This window comes from Oryctolagus cuniculus, chromosome 5, assembly GCF_051225735.1.
Source record: "Oryctolagus cuniculus isolate XC-2025 breed Fujian yellow rabbit chromosome 5, ASM5122573v1, whole genome shotgun sequence".
In the NCBI taxonomy this organism is placed as follows: domain Eukaryota; kingdom Metazoa; phylum Chordata; class Mammalia; order Lagomorpha; family Leporidae; genus Oryctolagus; species Oryctolagus cuniculus.
The window spans coordinates 133,533,263-133,550,941 of NC_142871.1; the positions used below are offsets into that span (position 1 = coordinate 133,533,263).

Below are 17,679 nucleotides of genomic sequence, written 5' to 3' on the forward strand. Positions count from 1 at the left end.
ACAGCGCCAGCCCCCTAGGCCATCTTCTGTTGCTTTCCCAGGCCATAGCAGAGAGCTGAATTGGAAGTGAAGCAGCCGGGACTCGAACCGGCGCCCATATGGAATGCCGCACTGCAGGTAGTGGCTTTACCCGTTATACCACAGTGCCACCCTCTCCCTCATTTACTTTTAATTTATACCAATTAATGGAAACCTCCTTTCCTGGGTGATCTCATCAAGTCCCTTGACATCTCCAGCCTCAGCTCTCTTCTGCTCTTTACCCAGCTTTTTCAAAATATAATGCTTGGTTCATCCCACAGACCCTGTTTTTGTAATGACCATCCAGTCACTCAGACCAAAATCTTAAACCTTAGTCTAGTTTTTTTTTTTTTTTTTTTTCTTTTCCTTCTCAGGCTCTAACCTAGTGGATCCACAAGTTCTGTGTGTCCTTCCTTTGGGGGCTGTCCTATAGCAGCCAGTTCCTAGTTCTCTGTTAGGCCGTTGTGACCCAAGACATCATCTTGTTGCACATGGATCACTACAGTGGCCACCCAGTTTCTCTCTATGTCTGCTTTTCTCTCTTTATGGTACATTCTCACATTGCAGCCTTAATAGTCATAAATCTTAAATCATATTACCTCCCCTCTTTTGTATTCTTTAATTGTATCTGGTTGCTCAGATTCCTGTTTTCTTTTCCTTCTCAGGCCAAGTTCATTCTCACTCTGGAACCTTTAGGTGTACCTTCCCCTTCAAGTTATTCAGATCTTGGCTCAAATATAACCTCTTCAGAGAAGCCTTTAAAACAGTCCCCACTTTATCATTTTTTTCATGCAACCTGTCACCTCCTGAAATACATGTTGTTTTTCTTGATGCTTTTTGTGTGAGGCAGGGACTTTTGTCTATGATTTGTAGACAGGGAGATGGGGTTGTGCAGTAGACACAGCATTTTGGAAAAGTTCCTCAGCCATCTTTATGCATACCCCTGATTTAGAACCATTTATTTGCTTTTACTAATAATTTACTTCCTTCTAAGGTAAGATCAGAGAAATTACATTTAAAGCAGTAAGCAAGTGGTAGAGTATAAGGAGTCTTCAAAAAGTTCATAGAAGGTGTGTAATATGGAAAAACTATGCATGCATTTCAAAATTTTTACACCAAAATAAACTTTGAATTCTGTGAACTTTTTGAAGCATCCTCTGCAGTTTCCCCAGCATCCCTTTTGTTCTGTGGAGTTGATATCAGGTGATGCTGGCTTTTTCTTCTGCCTCTGACTGCTGTTGTTATCTTCAGCCTCTCTAGTCTCAGAACATTTTTCCTGCCTGTTAAGGCAGATTTACTTTGCTTCGCACTCTTGGGGGGGTTAGAGCCCCAAACACTAGATCTTTAATGATATCACTTCTCCATGCTTAAGAGGCAGTAAGTTGATGACTAAACAAAAATTAACAAGATAACATTTCTGGTTTCAAATGAGTTTCAAAGCCATGTTCAACTTAGTGTCCCCATGATTTGAACAACCAGCTATCATTATAGCAGAAATGAGACATGACTCCATGATTTACTAACTCTTCATATTTTCCAGAAAAATTGTAGTGAATGTTGTAGTGAAAATTAAATTTCCTGTTTCCCTTTAATTCTTTCACCCCTTTTACTACCATCTACCTTTTCTTTCCTAGGAGTCAACTTTTTTTTTTTTTTTTTTTTTTTGTAGATTAATTTATTTTGAAAGAGTTACATGATAGGGTGGAGGGAGATACTGGTTCACTCCCAGATGACCATAATGGCCAGCACTCTTTGCTGGGAGCTTCATCCAGGTCCTCCACATGGGTGGCAAGTGCTCCAAAACTTGGGTCATTTTTCTGCTGCTTTTCCCAGGCCATTAGCAAGGAACTGGATCAGAAATGAAGCAACCAGGACACAAAAAGTCTCCCACGTGGTATAACACCATCGCAGGCATCAGCTTTACTCACTACACCACAACACCAGCCCTGAATTCAGCTTTTTTAGATTTCACACATACAAGGGTACTTCAAAAAGTTTTTGGGTGGCCGGCATTGTGGTGTAGCAGGTTAAGCCAGCACCTGTGCTGCCCATATGGAAGCCACTTGAAGTCCCAATTGCTCTACTTCCTATCTAGCTCCCTGCTGATGCTTCTGGGAAAGCAGCAGATGGCTCAGGTATTTGGCCTCCCACACTCACATAGAAGATGTGGATGAAACTCCTGACTCCTGGCTGGCCCATCCCAGCACTGGCCGTTGCAGCCATTTGGGAGTGAACCAGAAACTGGGAGATTGCTCTTTTTTCTGTGTCTGTCTCCTATCAAGTTCCTCTTCCCACCATTTCTGCATTGTGGATTGAGTTTCCAACACATGAACTTTGGAGGAAACATTCAGAGCGTTGCATGTGCTGTTACCAGATGCATGGCTTACAAATATTTTCTCCCAATCATTGGTTGTCTTTTCACACTGTTAGTTATTTGCTATGCAGAAGCACTTTAATTTGATGTAATCCCATTGATCTGTTTCTACTTTCGTCATCTCCATTTTTGGGGTCAAACCCAGGAACTCATTATCCAGACTAACATGGTATAGCTTTTCCCCCAAGTTTTATTCTAGTAGTTTATAGTTTCTGGTCTTAATGTCTAAGTCATTAATTTGTTTTGAGATAATTTTTGTATATGATGTGAGATTAGTGTCTTGTTTCATTCTTTTGCATGTCGATGTCAGTTTTCCCAACACCGTGTTTTTTTGTTGTTGTTGATTTTTTATTTTATTTTATATTTTGAGAGGCAGAGGTAGAGAGAGAGAGGTCTTGTATCTGTTGGTTAATTCCTCAAATGGCCACAACAGCTGGTGCTGTGCCCATCCAAAGCCAGGAGCAAGGAGCTTTCTCTGGGTCTTCCCATGCGGGTTCAGGGGCCCAAGGACTTGGGCCATCTTCTACTGCTGTCCCAGGCCATAACAGAGAGCTGGATTGGAAGTGGAGCAGCTGGGATTTGAACCGGTCCCATATAGGATGCCAGCACTGCAGGCAGCAGCTTTACCTGCTATGCCACAGTGCTGGCCCTGAAAGACTTTTGAATGTTCACACAACAAAGAAATCTTGAATATATGAAGAAATAGATGCTAATAGTCCTAATTTGAACATTAAAATCTATGCATGTATTGAAATATTACCCTGTATTCCATAAATATGTACACTTATTGTTCGAATGGACACATTGCCCAGTCTCTCCTCATGCCTTGCTGGGTGTGTGTGTGTGTTTGTTTGTGTTGGTTTTGGCTTTGCTTTTTGCCATGGAATAACTCATGTGTTGATTTAGTTTAACTGAGCTTTTCCTATTTTCTCCATGTTAGTAAAGTATGGGTATGGAAGGAAAAACTTTAGGAATAACCTTAGACTTTTTTTAACGGGGTGAGTGTTTGGCACTATGGTTAAGATGTCTCTTGGGAAGCCTACATCCCATAGCAGAGTCCCCAGGTTCGAGGCCCAGCACCTCTCTCCATTCTAGCTTCCTGTTAATGCTCTCCCTGGGAAGTGGCAGGTGATGGCTCAAGTACTTGGGTCCCTGCCACCCATGTTGAGACCTGGATTGAGTTCTGGCTCCTGGCTTAGGCCTGGCCTAATCCTGACTGTTGTGGGCATTTGGGAGTGTAGCACCTAGGTGGGAGATTTCTTTTCCTTTCTGTCCGCCTCTGTTATCCTGTCTTTCAGACTATTAAAATAGAAAATTTTTAAAAATTAAAAAATAAAATGATCATCTACAAGTTAGATCTCCTGCTAATTTTCTCATCCAATGTTGTGATTTTTTTGCATGGATGAAAGACTAGTTAAGTCAAAGAGCAATAACTTGCCAAAGACCTTTTCCTCTGATGTTTTCATATTTTTTTCCTCTTAGGCCTTTGAACTGGCCACGGGTGACTATTTGTTTGAGCCCCACTCAGGGGAAGAATATACTCGAGATGAAGGTGAGTGCCTGAACTGAAGATGTCTGCACAGAGCAGTCAGATTCTCCACTTGGGATTAACGTCATTCGTTAGCAATGAGCAGCCGTGCTCATCCTAGTAGTGTGCTCAGTATATGGGAATCCCAGAAAAGACGGAAATATGAAAATACTTTATCTTAGGCATCAGACATATTACATTATTTTAAGGCCACGATTGGTTAAAATTTCTGTTGCCAGGTAAATTTTTCTCCAGCATCTGTTTGTCTTCCTTGCTGTATTTATTAGTGATTTATTCTTTATCCAGTTTGAATTTACCTGTCCAGCAACCCGTTACTTAGTTATGCCTCCTCCCTTATTTGGGAGTCAGTGCTTTTAATATGAAACACACTACCTGAATAGGGTATAGAAACTGTGTCCTGTTTGTATAAATTCTGCAATATTTAGCATTCTTATTCTGTTTTCTGAAAGCTAAAGTTATGTTTTCTTCTTTTTTAATAAAAATTTAGGATTTATTTATTTATTTATTTGAAAGTCAGAGTTCACTCCCCAATTGGCCGCAATGGCCAGAGCTGTGCCAATCAGGAGCCAGGAGCTTCTTCCGGGTCTTCCACGCGGGTGCAGGGGCCCAAGGCCTGCTTTCTCAGGCCATAGCAGAGAGCTGGATTGGAAGTGGAGCAGCTGGGACTTGAACCAGTGCCCATATGGGAATCTGGCGCTTCAGGCCAGGGCGTTAACCCACTGTGCCACAGCACCAGCCCCAATATTTTCTTCTTAAATGATATATTTAGAATTCCACTGTAAAACGAAATACAATGGATTTACATTTTGTGGTAGCCAATGGAAAAAGCCCAGGCTGTCACTTGCTCCATCCAAGAGGCTGCGGAGGTAGACAACCATGTATGTCTGATTTTCCCATCATGATAGCACCCAGATCAGTAGAGGAGTTAGTAAGTCAAATGAAGAAATGATTCACTATAACAGTCTAGGCAACTTTTTATTTTGCTTGCAGGATGAGTGAGGATGCTGAGAGCGAGCACTGGTGACTCCTCCCAGTGTGCAGAATTCTCTGCTCTCTGTGTTTGCTTCCAGGCTTTGGGAAATTGGGTTTTTGTTTTCTGCAAAGCAAAGAATGTTTGCTGTTTCTCAAAGCGTGATCCCCTGGGATAGTAACAGGCGATGTTGGGCCTGCTAAGATTACTAACAAGTGCTGTTGAGAAAATGGTGTACTAACTACTTTCCATAGCCAAGTGCCTATTTTGGTAGATTTGGGAAGTTTAGACCTGTTACATATTTGTGTGTGTGTGTCTGTGTGTGTACTCATTGTTGCAAGATACTATAATTACTACCCATATATACTCATGATTTTCCCTGTCCTCCGCTTGCTTTTTTTTTTTCTGGGTTCTAAGTTCGTGTTGCAGGTTTACAGTGTTTTAGAAGTACCCTACCATAATCTGCTCAGGGAAATAATCAGTTTTTCTCTACAAATATTAGTATGTAGCACAGAGTCATACTAAGGACCATAACTGACAAACCTGAAAATTGAAATATATATGAAAAGTAAGGGAACAGGGGAATCATCTTCCCCAGATATTTAGATCCTAATTTATTCCTCCTGTGCTAGCCAATACTAATCATCCGTAGATCAGCCCCAGCCCCTCTGTACCATTTCACTGCAGTGTGGCCTGTGAGAGTGGGAAGAGGCAAACCTTTATCCCCTGGCAGTGCATTCATGATGGTTACAAGTCATGGTGGGACGGGGGCCTAGGTACCATGACTCTGCTGTTGCCATCCCACAGTCCTAACTCTGGGGTAATACTTGATCGTTTTTCCCATCCAAGTATATCAATCAATATTTAATTGAAAAGCCAGAGATAAATTGCTGCAATTATATATAAATAACAATTTCAAGGGGGAAAATAACCCTTTATTATAGGAAACAAAGATTTTTAAAAGATTTTATTTATTTGAAAGGCAGAGTTAGAGGAAGAGACAGGGAAAGATCTTCCATCCACTGATTCACTCCCCAGATGGCTGCAACAGCCAGGGCTGTTCCAGGCTGAAGCAGCAGCCCGGAGCTTCTTCTGGAGCACTTGGGCCATCCTCTGCTGCTTTCCCAAGCACCACAGCAGCAAGCTGGATCAGAAGTGGAGCAACCAGGACTCGAACTGGTGCCCACATGGGATGCCAGTGCTGCATGGGGTGGCGTTGTACCTGCTATATCATAACACTGGCCCTAGGAAAACATTAAGCAAATCAGTACTTCTCTGGAAAGTTTACAGTAAGAGAAACTGTAGTCTCATTTTTGTCTTTGATATTCTCACTTTGATTATTGTTAATGGTATTGTATAGATAGATATTTATTTGCAAGTCCTGCCTAAAAATGGCAGGAATTTCTTGGCAGCGAGGTGCTTGTTACCAAACCATGTATTCTGACAAAACTGCACAAAGATTGCAGTGAATTCATGAATGCAAAGTCCTTTTAAAACGACCGTGCTGGATCTGTCCATGTGAAAGAGATACTATATGAGACTTTCACAGAATCCCAGACATGTTATCTCCCCTGGCAGATGCAGAAATGGAAAATGTTAAGTGCCTCCTTTGAATCTTCAGTGATTCTGTGAGTTTAGAGTCATTTATAAAAACTTCTGGCTGTGAGCCAACATTTTTTGAACACCTCTTCATATTCTTAGTTTTGTTACCTAAAGCATTAAAAGGCAATGAGTTGTGGCTGGTCTCAGGTCCACCTGCAGCCAGCAGACTGCACACCACCCTTGGAGCATGCCGTGACTATTATGAGTCACTATTTGACCTGGACATTTAAGTAGCCTGGTCCTGTAGCTGTATTTTAAAATGTTTGTGCTACTTTCTAATTAAAAAGTATGAGTTTTAGGAAGAAAATGTAAAGCTCTAGCAAGACATGAGGGTTTTCAGTTGCATTCTAGCTCTCTTGGCCCCGAAGCTTCAAGTAGGCCATTGATTTTCTCTGAGGTTCTGTTTTCTTGTCTTTGTAATGAGGTACTGATCTTTGACCTGTTGTACAGGGTGATCATAAAAACTCATAGAATTTACCAGATGTGAGGGTTTTCCTGTGAATGTTCTGTATAGAAGGTGATACTTTTACTCTTGAAACCCAGAGCATTAGAGTAGACAAATAAATACAGTTGTAGAGTGATTAAAGTGTATTTGTATGGTTTTTTACCTTACCTGAAGAACCCACCTGAACCCAGACAGTTAGACAAAAATAAGCCTCCAAAATCCAAAACAGGACTTGCCAACTACTGTCAGGTGGTCAGCCAGCTGAAATAACTCTCAGCCTTCCCAGTCTTCCCCCTTGTATCCTTGGTTTTATTTGTAGCTGCATTTGAACGGCTAGTCCTTGAAAAGCCTGTTCATAGAAAAACCTGTATTACAGCTTGTCCTTGATCTTACTGCTATCTTGCCCTTCTATTTTCGACTACATTGCACACATTATAGAACTGATAGGCAGAGTTCCAAGAAGCTTTGCCCTCAGGTAACGAGTCACAAGGACTCCAGTTGCAGAAGCGGTTTTGTGAGTGACCATGACTGTTCATGTAGGCCACAGGGACGCAATTCAGGAAGCAGAGCATCCACACCAAGATAGCTGAGAGCTGTCACTCAGGTTACACTGATGGTTTCCCGGATTCTCCATTAGATGGGTTGGTCCTCTTCCCGAACAGGACAGAAAGCAAGCCTGAAATGCTTTCCAGAGAGGTGTGCACACTGTGCTTTCTGCTGTTTGTTACACCTGTTATGTATGTCTTTTTTTCTCCCTCTTGTAATGTTTGAAACATACAGATCACATTGCGTTGATCATAGAACTTCTGGGGAAGGTACCACGCAAGCTCATTGTGGCAGGAAAATATTCCAAGGAATTTTTCACCAAAAAAGGTAAAATGCATTTGTTTTTTCCCAGACTTAAGGCGGCAAAGGGTTTAAATATGAAGAGGTAAGTACAGCTGGGTGCATGTTCTTAGAGAAAGGTGGGCCTTGAGTGCTGAGCTGTGACTTAGCAGAAGGGTGAAATAGCGCTGGCCAAGAGCAGAGACTGGAAGGCAGAGTGTCCAATCCCTGCTGCTCCATAGCCATGTGACCTTCCACACAAGCTCACTGTGCGTCAGTCTGTGAATTTCTAAATGAGGATGGTAGTTAGTTCATGGCTGTAAGTGCCTGGGACATGGTTGATTGTTCTGATTGTTCCTACTTCAGCACTTAAGAAAAATGCAAATTTTTGTCGGTATTAAACCACCCCTACCACAGGACAAGTAGTTTAGTTTCAGCTTCTTCCAGGCAACAACTATGTCTCATTCATCTTATATCCCAGTGACACCCAAAACAATCACTTAAACATCAGACTAACTTTACATTCTTCAGTTTTATGAGTTTATGTTACTATTAAAGACTGGAACAAAAATAAAATTAATTTCAAATTTTTGACTTGATAGTGTATTTCTTACACATTTCAATACAACTGAAATGTGAAAAACTGACTTAGAAGGATCTAGAAAACTTTTTTCCCCGAATTGTACAGTGATTCCCCTTTTCCTCCCAACTTCTACACAAGTGCTGTGAAAAATTGATTTTACTCCTTGTGACAGGAGACATCCCCAGAAATGTTACTCCTCCTTTAAAAAAAAAAAAAAAAAGATTTATTTGTTTATTTGAAAGAGTTACACAGAGAGAGCGAGCTTCCATCTGCTGGTTCACTCCCCATTTGGCCACAACAGCTGGTGCTGTGCCCATCCAAAGCCAGGAGCAAGGAGCTTTCTCTGGGTTTTCCCATGCGGGTACAGGGGCCCAAGGACTTGGGGCATCTTCCACTGCTTTCCCAGGCCATAGCAGAGAGCTGGATCAGAAGTGGAGCAGCTGGGACTTGAACCGGTGCCCATATGGGATGTTGGCACTGCAGGCAGCAGCTTTACCCACTATGCCACAGCGCCTTCTTAAGCCTCTTATCAGGCAAGAAGATGGTGAAGTTGTCTCATAAGAGCTCTTCCATGTTGCTCAAAGTCAGTTAAGATATGCACGTGTACCAAGTAGGTGATTACATAGGCACTCATTGCACACAGAGATTTCAAATATGTGCCATATGTGAAAAAATTCAACATTTTCCTTAGTGAGCCATTAATAATTGACTATCTTAAATTACCACTTCAAAGAAACAGCGGTTCCAGAGTATGTGCTACTCTACCTTCAGTCTATACTGAATTTGTTCTTTTGCTGCTTTTGTACATTTTTTACCTGATGTGAACTTTTTGCTGGATTGTTGAGCAAAAGGTACAAATTGTTCTTGATGTATGTGGATAGACTGCCTTTGGGGGACCATGTGAGACCATGTTGAGTATGTAACATTTAATCTTTATTTTAGGGAAAACCTACTTCCTAGTCATGCATACCCAGTTTGAAACCAAAAATAATGCTGGAATGGGGGAGAAAATAAATTATCTTAAACTGTTAGGATCTTACAGAATGCTTTAGACAAATACTTTGTGAGTAGAAGATTAATTTGATTCTTTGTACACTACCCAAGTTAGTTCCTGGGTTTCCATAGAGAATCTTGGCACTTGTCAGTGTTGGTCAGTTTCTTTTGTACTGTCTTCACCACAGGTGACCTGAAACACATCACGAAGCTGAAGCCCTGGGGCCTTTTTGAGGTTCTGGTGGAGAAGTATGAGTGGTCTCAGGAGGAGGCAGCTGGCTTCACGGATTTCTTACTGCCCATGCTGGAGCTGATCCCCGAGAAGAGAGCCACCGCCGCGGAGTGTCTGCGGCATCCGTGGCTCAACTCCTAAGCCCTGGCCAGCACTGCAGCAGCCATCACCGCACTGCCCCCGCCCCTCCCTCCAGGCATCTCTCGCTTCCCTTCTCAGGGTGAAGCTCTTCAGGGGATTCTAGATTTTTTTTTTTTTAATCCACATGTTCATTTGGGTTTGCTTAGTTGACCCTGTGGAGGTCCCCATACCCGTTGGGCATCCTAGGTGAATTTGGCCTTGGTTGGGCTCTGCCAAAGACTAACGGACTGAAATGTGAAACAACCTCTCGCCCTGTACCCTCACCTCCTCTAGGAATAAGCATTTTTTCAAAGGGCCATGAAGATGTGTGAGCCCACCCTTTATTCTCTGACTCTAGAGTCACATTTCCTAGCACACATCCTATTGCCAGCATAGCGACAAGGAGGGGAAGGGTGTGCGCTCTGTATAGCAGAGACATTAAACTTGCTGGATCCAGGCTGCATGGTCTTCCTGGATTGTTCTGTTGTTCCCCACGTTCACATTTTTTCCTGCAACTTCCAAGTTCCAACTCCACTTCCTTTTGAATGAGCTATGTAAACATTGAATTTAGGTACCATTGTATCACTGTTCAAAGCACTGTCAGATTCCTTTCATCCTTTAATAACTAAGATCTTTGAATCTTCAGTCTGATTTTTAATATAAATGAAACGGAACCATTGACTAGTAATTTCTTAGGCCCTCAGGTGTTCTGCAAACAGTCCTCTCCTATGTGTCGTCTGCTACCCTAAGAGCAGAGTTGGTTTTGATTGGCTACTTTGTTTCTTTTCTTTTTTTTTTTTTTTTAATCATCTCTGGCTAACTTTACTCAGTGCCCTTGAGTTTAATGCCCTACAACTAAAGAATCAGGATGACTCTGGAAAGGAGATCTGGTCTCAGATCTTTCCCACACAGTCCTGTGCTTGTTTTTGGTTTTTGTTTTATTTGGTTTGTTCCCAAACAGCTTTTTCTTTCTTTGCCTTGCCTGAGATTCTGGCCTTGAAGCAGTTTCTCTCTGTGGCTCTGCCTTTCTCCTTTTCTCAGCGGCATGAGGTCTTTAATGAAAACCAGTTTAAAAGAACCATGGGGGAGGGGTAGGATGGCACTTTTGTTGGCTTTTCTTCCTCTTAGTTTTTAAGGTTAGCCATTCTCTGCTGCTATTTCTTTGTATAATGTAAGTTTGTAACCACAATTTTGAGATAATTAAGATGTACTTCAGGCCTTTTTTTTTTTTTTTTTTTTTTTTTTTTTTTTAATGAGAAGAGGCTTTTAGAATTTGATTTTAGGGTTGGCTTCTCCTAGACTTGCCCTAGACGTTACATATTCCTCAAGTAATATGAGAAGCAAAAGAGGGGGCAAAACTGGGGTCACAGCCGCTTACTCAGCACGGACCAAATGGGCCTTGGATTACAGCATCCTCTGGAAGCGGCTATTGGACTAATTTCCGGAAAGCCAAGGGGGTGCAACTTGAAGCTCTGCCAGCAAGCTACCAGGGAGAAAATTGGATAGCCATCTTTCCGTGTGAGAGCCTGGGATCGTTTCTGACATTATCTACCAGGAAAAAGTGGTGGCATTGTGCCATCCACTTAACTCAAAAACATTACTGCAAGTAACTGGTCAGCCATGTGTTGGATCCTTGACTGGATACTCCTGAAATCAGATATGTTCCTGTAGAAAGAATTTAAGTCAGACTGTATGCACCAATCAAGAATAAAGAGAGTAGATTACATCAAACAACGGCAGGGAAATCCTTCAGCAATCCCAATCCACTTTGGGTGTTCAGCTATATTTACATCTAGAGCAATAGCAGACTAGCACTGAATTCTTTTCTACATTGTAAAGTCACAGTTGTGGACAACAGGAATTCTGGTGAGGCTATAAAGGTGAGATAATAACACATAAACAGACTGAAGGCCTCATTTTAACAATTGACAGGAAACTCTAATAGGAGAGAAAACCTATAGCTTCATTTTGGAAATAAGGGCTTTTTTCTCCTGTCATTTAAGCAGCCAAGTGAATTAGAAGATTCAGAAAGAGGCAGCTGTAGAACTTGATCTCCTGAGTACCCCGTGTACCTGTACTGAGCTTAACCACATGCTGTCAAGTTGCCAAGATCTTACTAAAGGATTTCTATTTGCTGTTAAAAATAAAACCCTGAATACATTTTTATTCTTTCTACTGAGTGCATTGTCTGTTTTCTTTATAAATGCAGTACAATAAACAAATCATTTAATAACCTACATGTTTCTAGAACATTTCTGTTCATCTGTTGCTCAGGTTAGTCTGACCCAAATGGAGGAAAGGAATGGTTGAGAATGCTTTTTGAACTTGAATATGCAGTGAGACTGCAATTTAAACACTCACAGTTTGTGGGGTTTAGAGTTTTTACTTCTATCTTTAAATTATGGATAGGGCTGGAGCTGACGCTGTGGCACATCAGGTCAAAATGCCGTCTGCAGTGCCAGCATCCCATGTGGGTGTCAATTCGAGTCCAAGCTGCTCGACTTCGGATCCAGCTTCCTGCTGATGTGCTTGGGAAAGCAGCAGAGAATGGCCCAGATCCTTGGGCCCTGGCACCCACACGACAGACCCATATGAAGTTCTGGCTCCTGGCTTAAGCCTGGCTCAGCTCAAGCTGTTGCGGCCATTTGGGGAGTGTGGGGAGTGAACCAGTGGATGGAATACCTTTCTCTGTAAGTATGTGTGTGTGTGTGTGTGTGTGTTTCCTCTCTCCATAACTCTGCCTTTCAAATAAATCTTTAAAAAAAATAATAAAAATATAAATTATGGGTGGGGTGGAATTAGCAAAGTATACCTTGGGAAGTTGTTATTTCCTCTAGCATGTTCGCATAACATTGCAGGATTTTGTTCCTTTCGAATTAACATGCAGCATGTACAGAATGCAGGAGACGGAACTGTAAACCCTTCCTGAGGCCTGACATGATGAACACTTTCCTACACTAGTCTGATTCATCCTGAGGATAAATTCTTAGAAATGACATATCTGGACCAAAGAGGCAGCACATTTTTAAGGCTTTTAGTAAATACTGCCTAACTTAACATGTCTAACAGACTATATTCCTATGCACCAACAGTTTTAATGGACCAGTTGTACTCTCATTTTATTTTTGATAGTTTGCCTCCTGGCCGGGGCTACAACTCAATAGGCTAATCCTCCGCCTGCAGCGCCGGCACACTGGGTTCTAGTCCCAGTTGGGGGCGCCGGATTCTGTCCCGGTTGCCCCTCTTCCAGGCCAGCTCTCTGCTGTGGCCCGGGAGTGCAGTGCAGGATGGCCCAAGTACTTGGGCCCTGCACCCCAGGGGAGACCAGGAGAAGCACCTGGCTCCTGCCTTTGGATCAGTTCGATGCGCCGGCCGCAGCAGCCATTGGAGGGTGAACCAATGGCAAAGGAAGACCTTTCTGTCTGTCTCTCACTGTCCACTCTGCCTGTCAAAAAAATAAAATATAAAATGAAAGATAGTTTGTCTCCCAAAAAGGAGAATCTTGTTTTAATTTGCCTACTGGATCCCTAGTGAGGTAAAATATTTGTCTCAGGGTTTTACTGGCCATTTGTACTTTTTATTTGTCTAAATTACCCAGCTTTCTTTTGGAATGCTCCCCTATTTTGATGATTTGCTCAGGACTTAACATTAAAAGTGATCAATTTTGCTTCATGTACTTGTCCAGTTTTTTAAAATTTTTTTGTTATCTCTACTTGAAAGACAAAGATCTGGCTGCTGGTTCATTTCCCAAATGCCTGCCACAGCCAGGGCTGGGCCAGGCCAAAGCCAGGAGCTCCATCCAGGTCTCCCACAGGAGTAGCAAGGACCCAAGTACTTGGGCCATCACCTGGCATCTCCCAGGGTACCTGTGAGCAAGAGGCTGGATGGTGAGTGGGGTGGCCAGGACCCTCACCAGGCACTCTGATATGAGATGCAAGAGTCCCAAGCAGCTACTTCTCAACATCTGTCCCTGTCAGGTTTTTTATTGACATTTCACTTTTATTTGACAGTTAAAAAATTTATTTTATTTATTTGAAAGAGTGACAGAGGTAGAGACAGAGAGGTCCTCCATCCGCTGGTTCACTCCCCCAGATGGCCGCAACGGCCAGAGCTGCGCCAGTCCGAAGCCAGGAGCTTCCTCTGGGTCTTCCATGTGGGTGCAGGGGCCCAAGCACTTGGGCCATCTTCCACTGCTATCCCAGGCCACAGCAGAGAGCTGGATCAGAAGAGGAACAGCCGGGACTAGAACCAGTACCCACATGGGATGCTGGTGCTTCAGGCCAGGGCTTCAACCTGCTGCACCACAGCACTAGTCCCTTGTGACAGTTTTTTTAATGTTACCAAGTTCTTCCCTCTCTACCCCTGTTCTATGTGATTTGTTTTAAGTATGCAATACTTCAGACATGTAGTGTGTTCATACTGTTGACCAGAATGTAACCCATTGGGATTCATTAAACCGATTTGTTTCCCACACCAGCCTATGCAGTCTCTCAGATTGATGTGAAAGCTGTAGACGCAGACTTCCCAGGGTCTTGGGAGGCCTGAGTGCTGTTGTAGAAGACCTTGCAGCTACCTCGAAAGACCCAGCAAGTTGTTCGCAGCTTCCCGGAAGGAGTCACAAGTTATAAATGGACATCAGTGTTGTCTGCTCTTCTACTTTTGGATCCTCTAGGATTTTCCAGTTCAACCTTAGGAGGAAAATGCCAGATGGGTGACTTTACTGATAATAGGATCTAGATTTACATTGAAAAATAAGGCCTTAATGACACCAGAGAAGCCTTAGCAAACGCCTTGCGAGCTGGCAGAGCCCTGGTAATTTAAAGCCCTTCAAAAAAAAAATTGTTTATGACAGAGTTATAAGACAGAGAGAAAGATCTTCCATTGGTTCACTCCCCAAATGGCTGCTACAGCCGGTGCTGTGCCTATCCGAAGCCAGGAGCCAGGTGCTTCCTCCTGGTCTCCCGTGCCAGTGCAGGGCCCAAGCACTTGGGCCACTCTCCACTGCCCTCCTGGGCCACAGAAGAGAGCTGGATTAGAAGAGGAGCAACTGGGACTAGAACACGGCGCTGGCCCCAAAGCCCTTCAAAATTTTTTAGTCAGGACAAACCTTGAACTGCATTAACAGGGACATTTGCTTTTGTATCACAAGGCCGGCGCCGCAGCTCACTAGGCTAATCCTCCACCTGCTGGGCCAGCATCCAGGTTCTAGTCCTGGTTGGGGCGCTGGATTCTGTCCCGGTTGCTCTGCTTCCAGTCCAGCTCTCTGCTGTGGCCCGGGAAGGCAGTGGAGGATGGCCCAAGTGCTTGGGCCCTGCACCCGCATGGGAGACCAGGAGGAAGCACCTGGCTCCTGGCTTCAGATCAGCACAGCATGTCGGCCGTAGCAGCCATTTGGGGGGGTGAACCAACGGAAGGAAGACCTTTCTATCTGTCTCTAACTCTGCCTGTCAAAAAAAAAAAGTTTAAAAACTACATGTATTTTGCCCTTATGGGGGCACTAAATCACATATGTATGTGTGTATGAAAGAGCTACAGGGAGAGGGAGAGACAGATTATTCATCTGCTAATTCCCTCCCCACGTGGCCACAACGACCACTGCTGAGCCAGGCCACTGAAGCCAGGAGCTGCTTCTGGTCTCCCGTGCGGGTAGCAGAGGCCCAAGCACTTGAGCCATCTGCTGCTTTTCCCAGGGCCATTAGGGAGCTGGAGCAGAAGGAGAGCAGCCAAGACATGAACCAGCATCCATATGGGATTCTGGTGTCACAGGTGGTGGCTTTACCCACTGCAATAGTGCCAGCCCATAAACCAGGTTCTCGTGAGACCAGAAAAATAGTCCAGTTAAAAAGCCAGAAAAATGTGTGTTATGTGTTTATGGATTTTTTTTTAAAGATTTATTTATTTGAAAGGCAGAGAGAAGGGGAGACACATAGATCTTCCATCCACTGGTTCACTCCAAATGGCCACAACGACTGGGGCTGGGCCAGGCTGGAGCCAGGAGCTTCTTCCAGGTCTCCCACATGGGTGCAGGGGCCCAAGCACTAGGGATATCTTTGTTGCTTTCCCAGGCACACTAGCAGAGAGCTGGATCAGAAGTGGAACAGCCAGAACTTCAATTGCCACCCATATAGGATGCCAACGCAGCAAGCCATGGTTTAGTCTGCTGCACCACAGCCCCAACCCTGTGTTTAGAAATCTTAACCAAGGTGGGATATGGGCTTTTGGTCTAGCAGTTAAGCCAGCACATGGGACTCCTGCATCCCATATGGAGTGCCTGGGGTATGAGTCCCAGCTCCACTTCCAATTTCAGTCTCTTGCCAGTGCTCACTCTGAGAGGCAGCAGGTAATGGCTCAAGTACTTAGGTCCCTGATACCTATATGGGACACCTGGATTGAGTTTTGACTTGGCCCAGCTGTTGGAGACATCTCCCAGCAGATGGTAGATTTCTCCCCCTTTCAAAATGAGAAAAGAAGACATTTTAGCCACAGCCTTAAGTTTACCTTTATCTTACTCTGGTTAGGGACTATACCATGCATGTCAAGGGAGGAGGGTTTCTAACTGATATCTATTTGATTTCAAGCCAATTTTAGCTTAATGTCTTCTTTCTGTCCTTGGTTCAGTTCTAGTTTTTATCCATTTAAACAACCTTGCCCTCCAAATAGCATACCTGGATTGTTCACAAAAGTGCTTGAGCTGCCCACAGTTTGAACTGTATTCATATTGTTCCGCTAAGACATTGTTCGGGTCTACTAGGTGTAGAGGAGAGCGGGCGGTGTTAGAAATCGCTTAGAGGTCAGGTGAGAGAAATTTTCAGGGTTGGAGCTCTTCTGTCGTCTTCATCAACCTCTTATGAACCCAATGTGTCCATCAGCATGTAAGGTGACCAGAATCCAGTCTTCGTCCCCATGAAGCCTTCCAATAAATGCCTGTTGCAGCAGAATATTAGCTGAATAACCATGAGAAGCAACTTTTAGAAGGGCCCGGTGAGTGCTGCCTCCTGGTGTGCAGGCATTTTTGTGATCAAGGGTCTTGCGTGTGGACTGTGTGTTCTAACCCTAGGGTGAAAGTGATGGTGATGTCACTTCTGGGGCTGCATTACAAAGGGCTGTGGCTTTGTGCACCGTCTCTTGCTGTCTCGCTCTCTTTGGGAGCTCCTGTCGAGCAAAGCATTGGTGCCGCCTGAGTTGCCCTGTGGAGAGGCCGATAGCAAGAACCCTGCAACGCTATGCTCCAAGGACCTACAAGAAACAACCACAGAGCTTGGAACTGGATCCAACATAATTGCTGCCTGTGAGAAACCGTGAGGCAGAGACACTTAGTTGAACTTGGCCAGGACTCCTAGCCCTCAGACACAGAGAAATAACATGGGGTTTTAAGTCACTAAGGTCTAGAGAAGCTTGTGTAGCAGTAATAACGGGTCGTAAGTCAATGAAAGCATTTAAGATACGCAAGTTCACGGCTATCCATGTCTGGTCCTTCCTCCCTCAAGCTTCCTTGCTCAGGGCTAGTCATTGTGGAGAAAGCAAGGACGCCGAAATCATCTCTCTGCCCCTAGCCAAAGGCAGGGCTAGCCAGAAACAAGCAACTTGGTAAGAGGCCTCATTTTACTCTTTAAACTTTCAAAGATGAAGGAGGTTGGATGTCTCCTTTAAGAATAAAAAGGGAAGCCTCTTGGAAGGAGTGGTTAATTAGTAGGTGTCTGAACAGTAGTCATGGTTACTACTAGGCTGAATTCTTGTTTTCCCTGAAGACAACGCAAGCTATGAAATCCGGGTCGCAGGGCTCACAGATTGGCAAGGCCTTCTCCAGTTCTGGTCACTGATCAAGACATCTGCAGCTTTGCTCAAACTCACGGGTCCCAGCAAGAGCAGGTGCGGGCACCTGAGTTCAGGTAGAGGCACCTGAACTCCAGTAGTTTCTGAAGACTACTAGAGTTTCTACTTGGGCGAAATAACTCAAGGGGAGCTCCC

General features: G+C 43.8%; 1 protein-coding gene across 2 annotated transcripts in view; it reads left to right on the forward strand.

The window, feature by feature from the left end:
* SRPK1 (SRSF protein kinase 1) overlaps window positions 1–11,948 on the forward strand; it is a 72,133-nt gene extending 60,185 nt beyond the window's left edge. For both annotated transcript variants that reach the window (XM_089334020.1, XM_089334019.1), the window contains exons 14-16: window positions 3,875–3,944; window positions 7,739–7,831; window positions 9,548–11,948. In XM_089334020.1, the coding sequence (XP_089190146.1) occupies window positions 3,875–3,944; window positions 7,739–7,831; window positions 9,548–9,732 (348 nt within the window). In that variant the 3' untranslated portion in view covers window positions 9,733–11,948. The remainder of the gene's footprint in view (window positions 1–3,874; window positions 3,945–7,738; window positions 7,832–9,547) is intronic.
* Window positions 11,949–17,679: the final 5,731 nt, after the last annotated feature.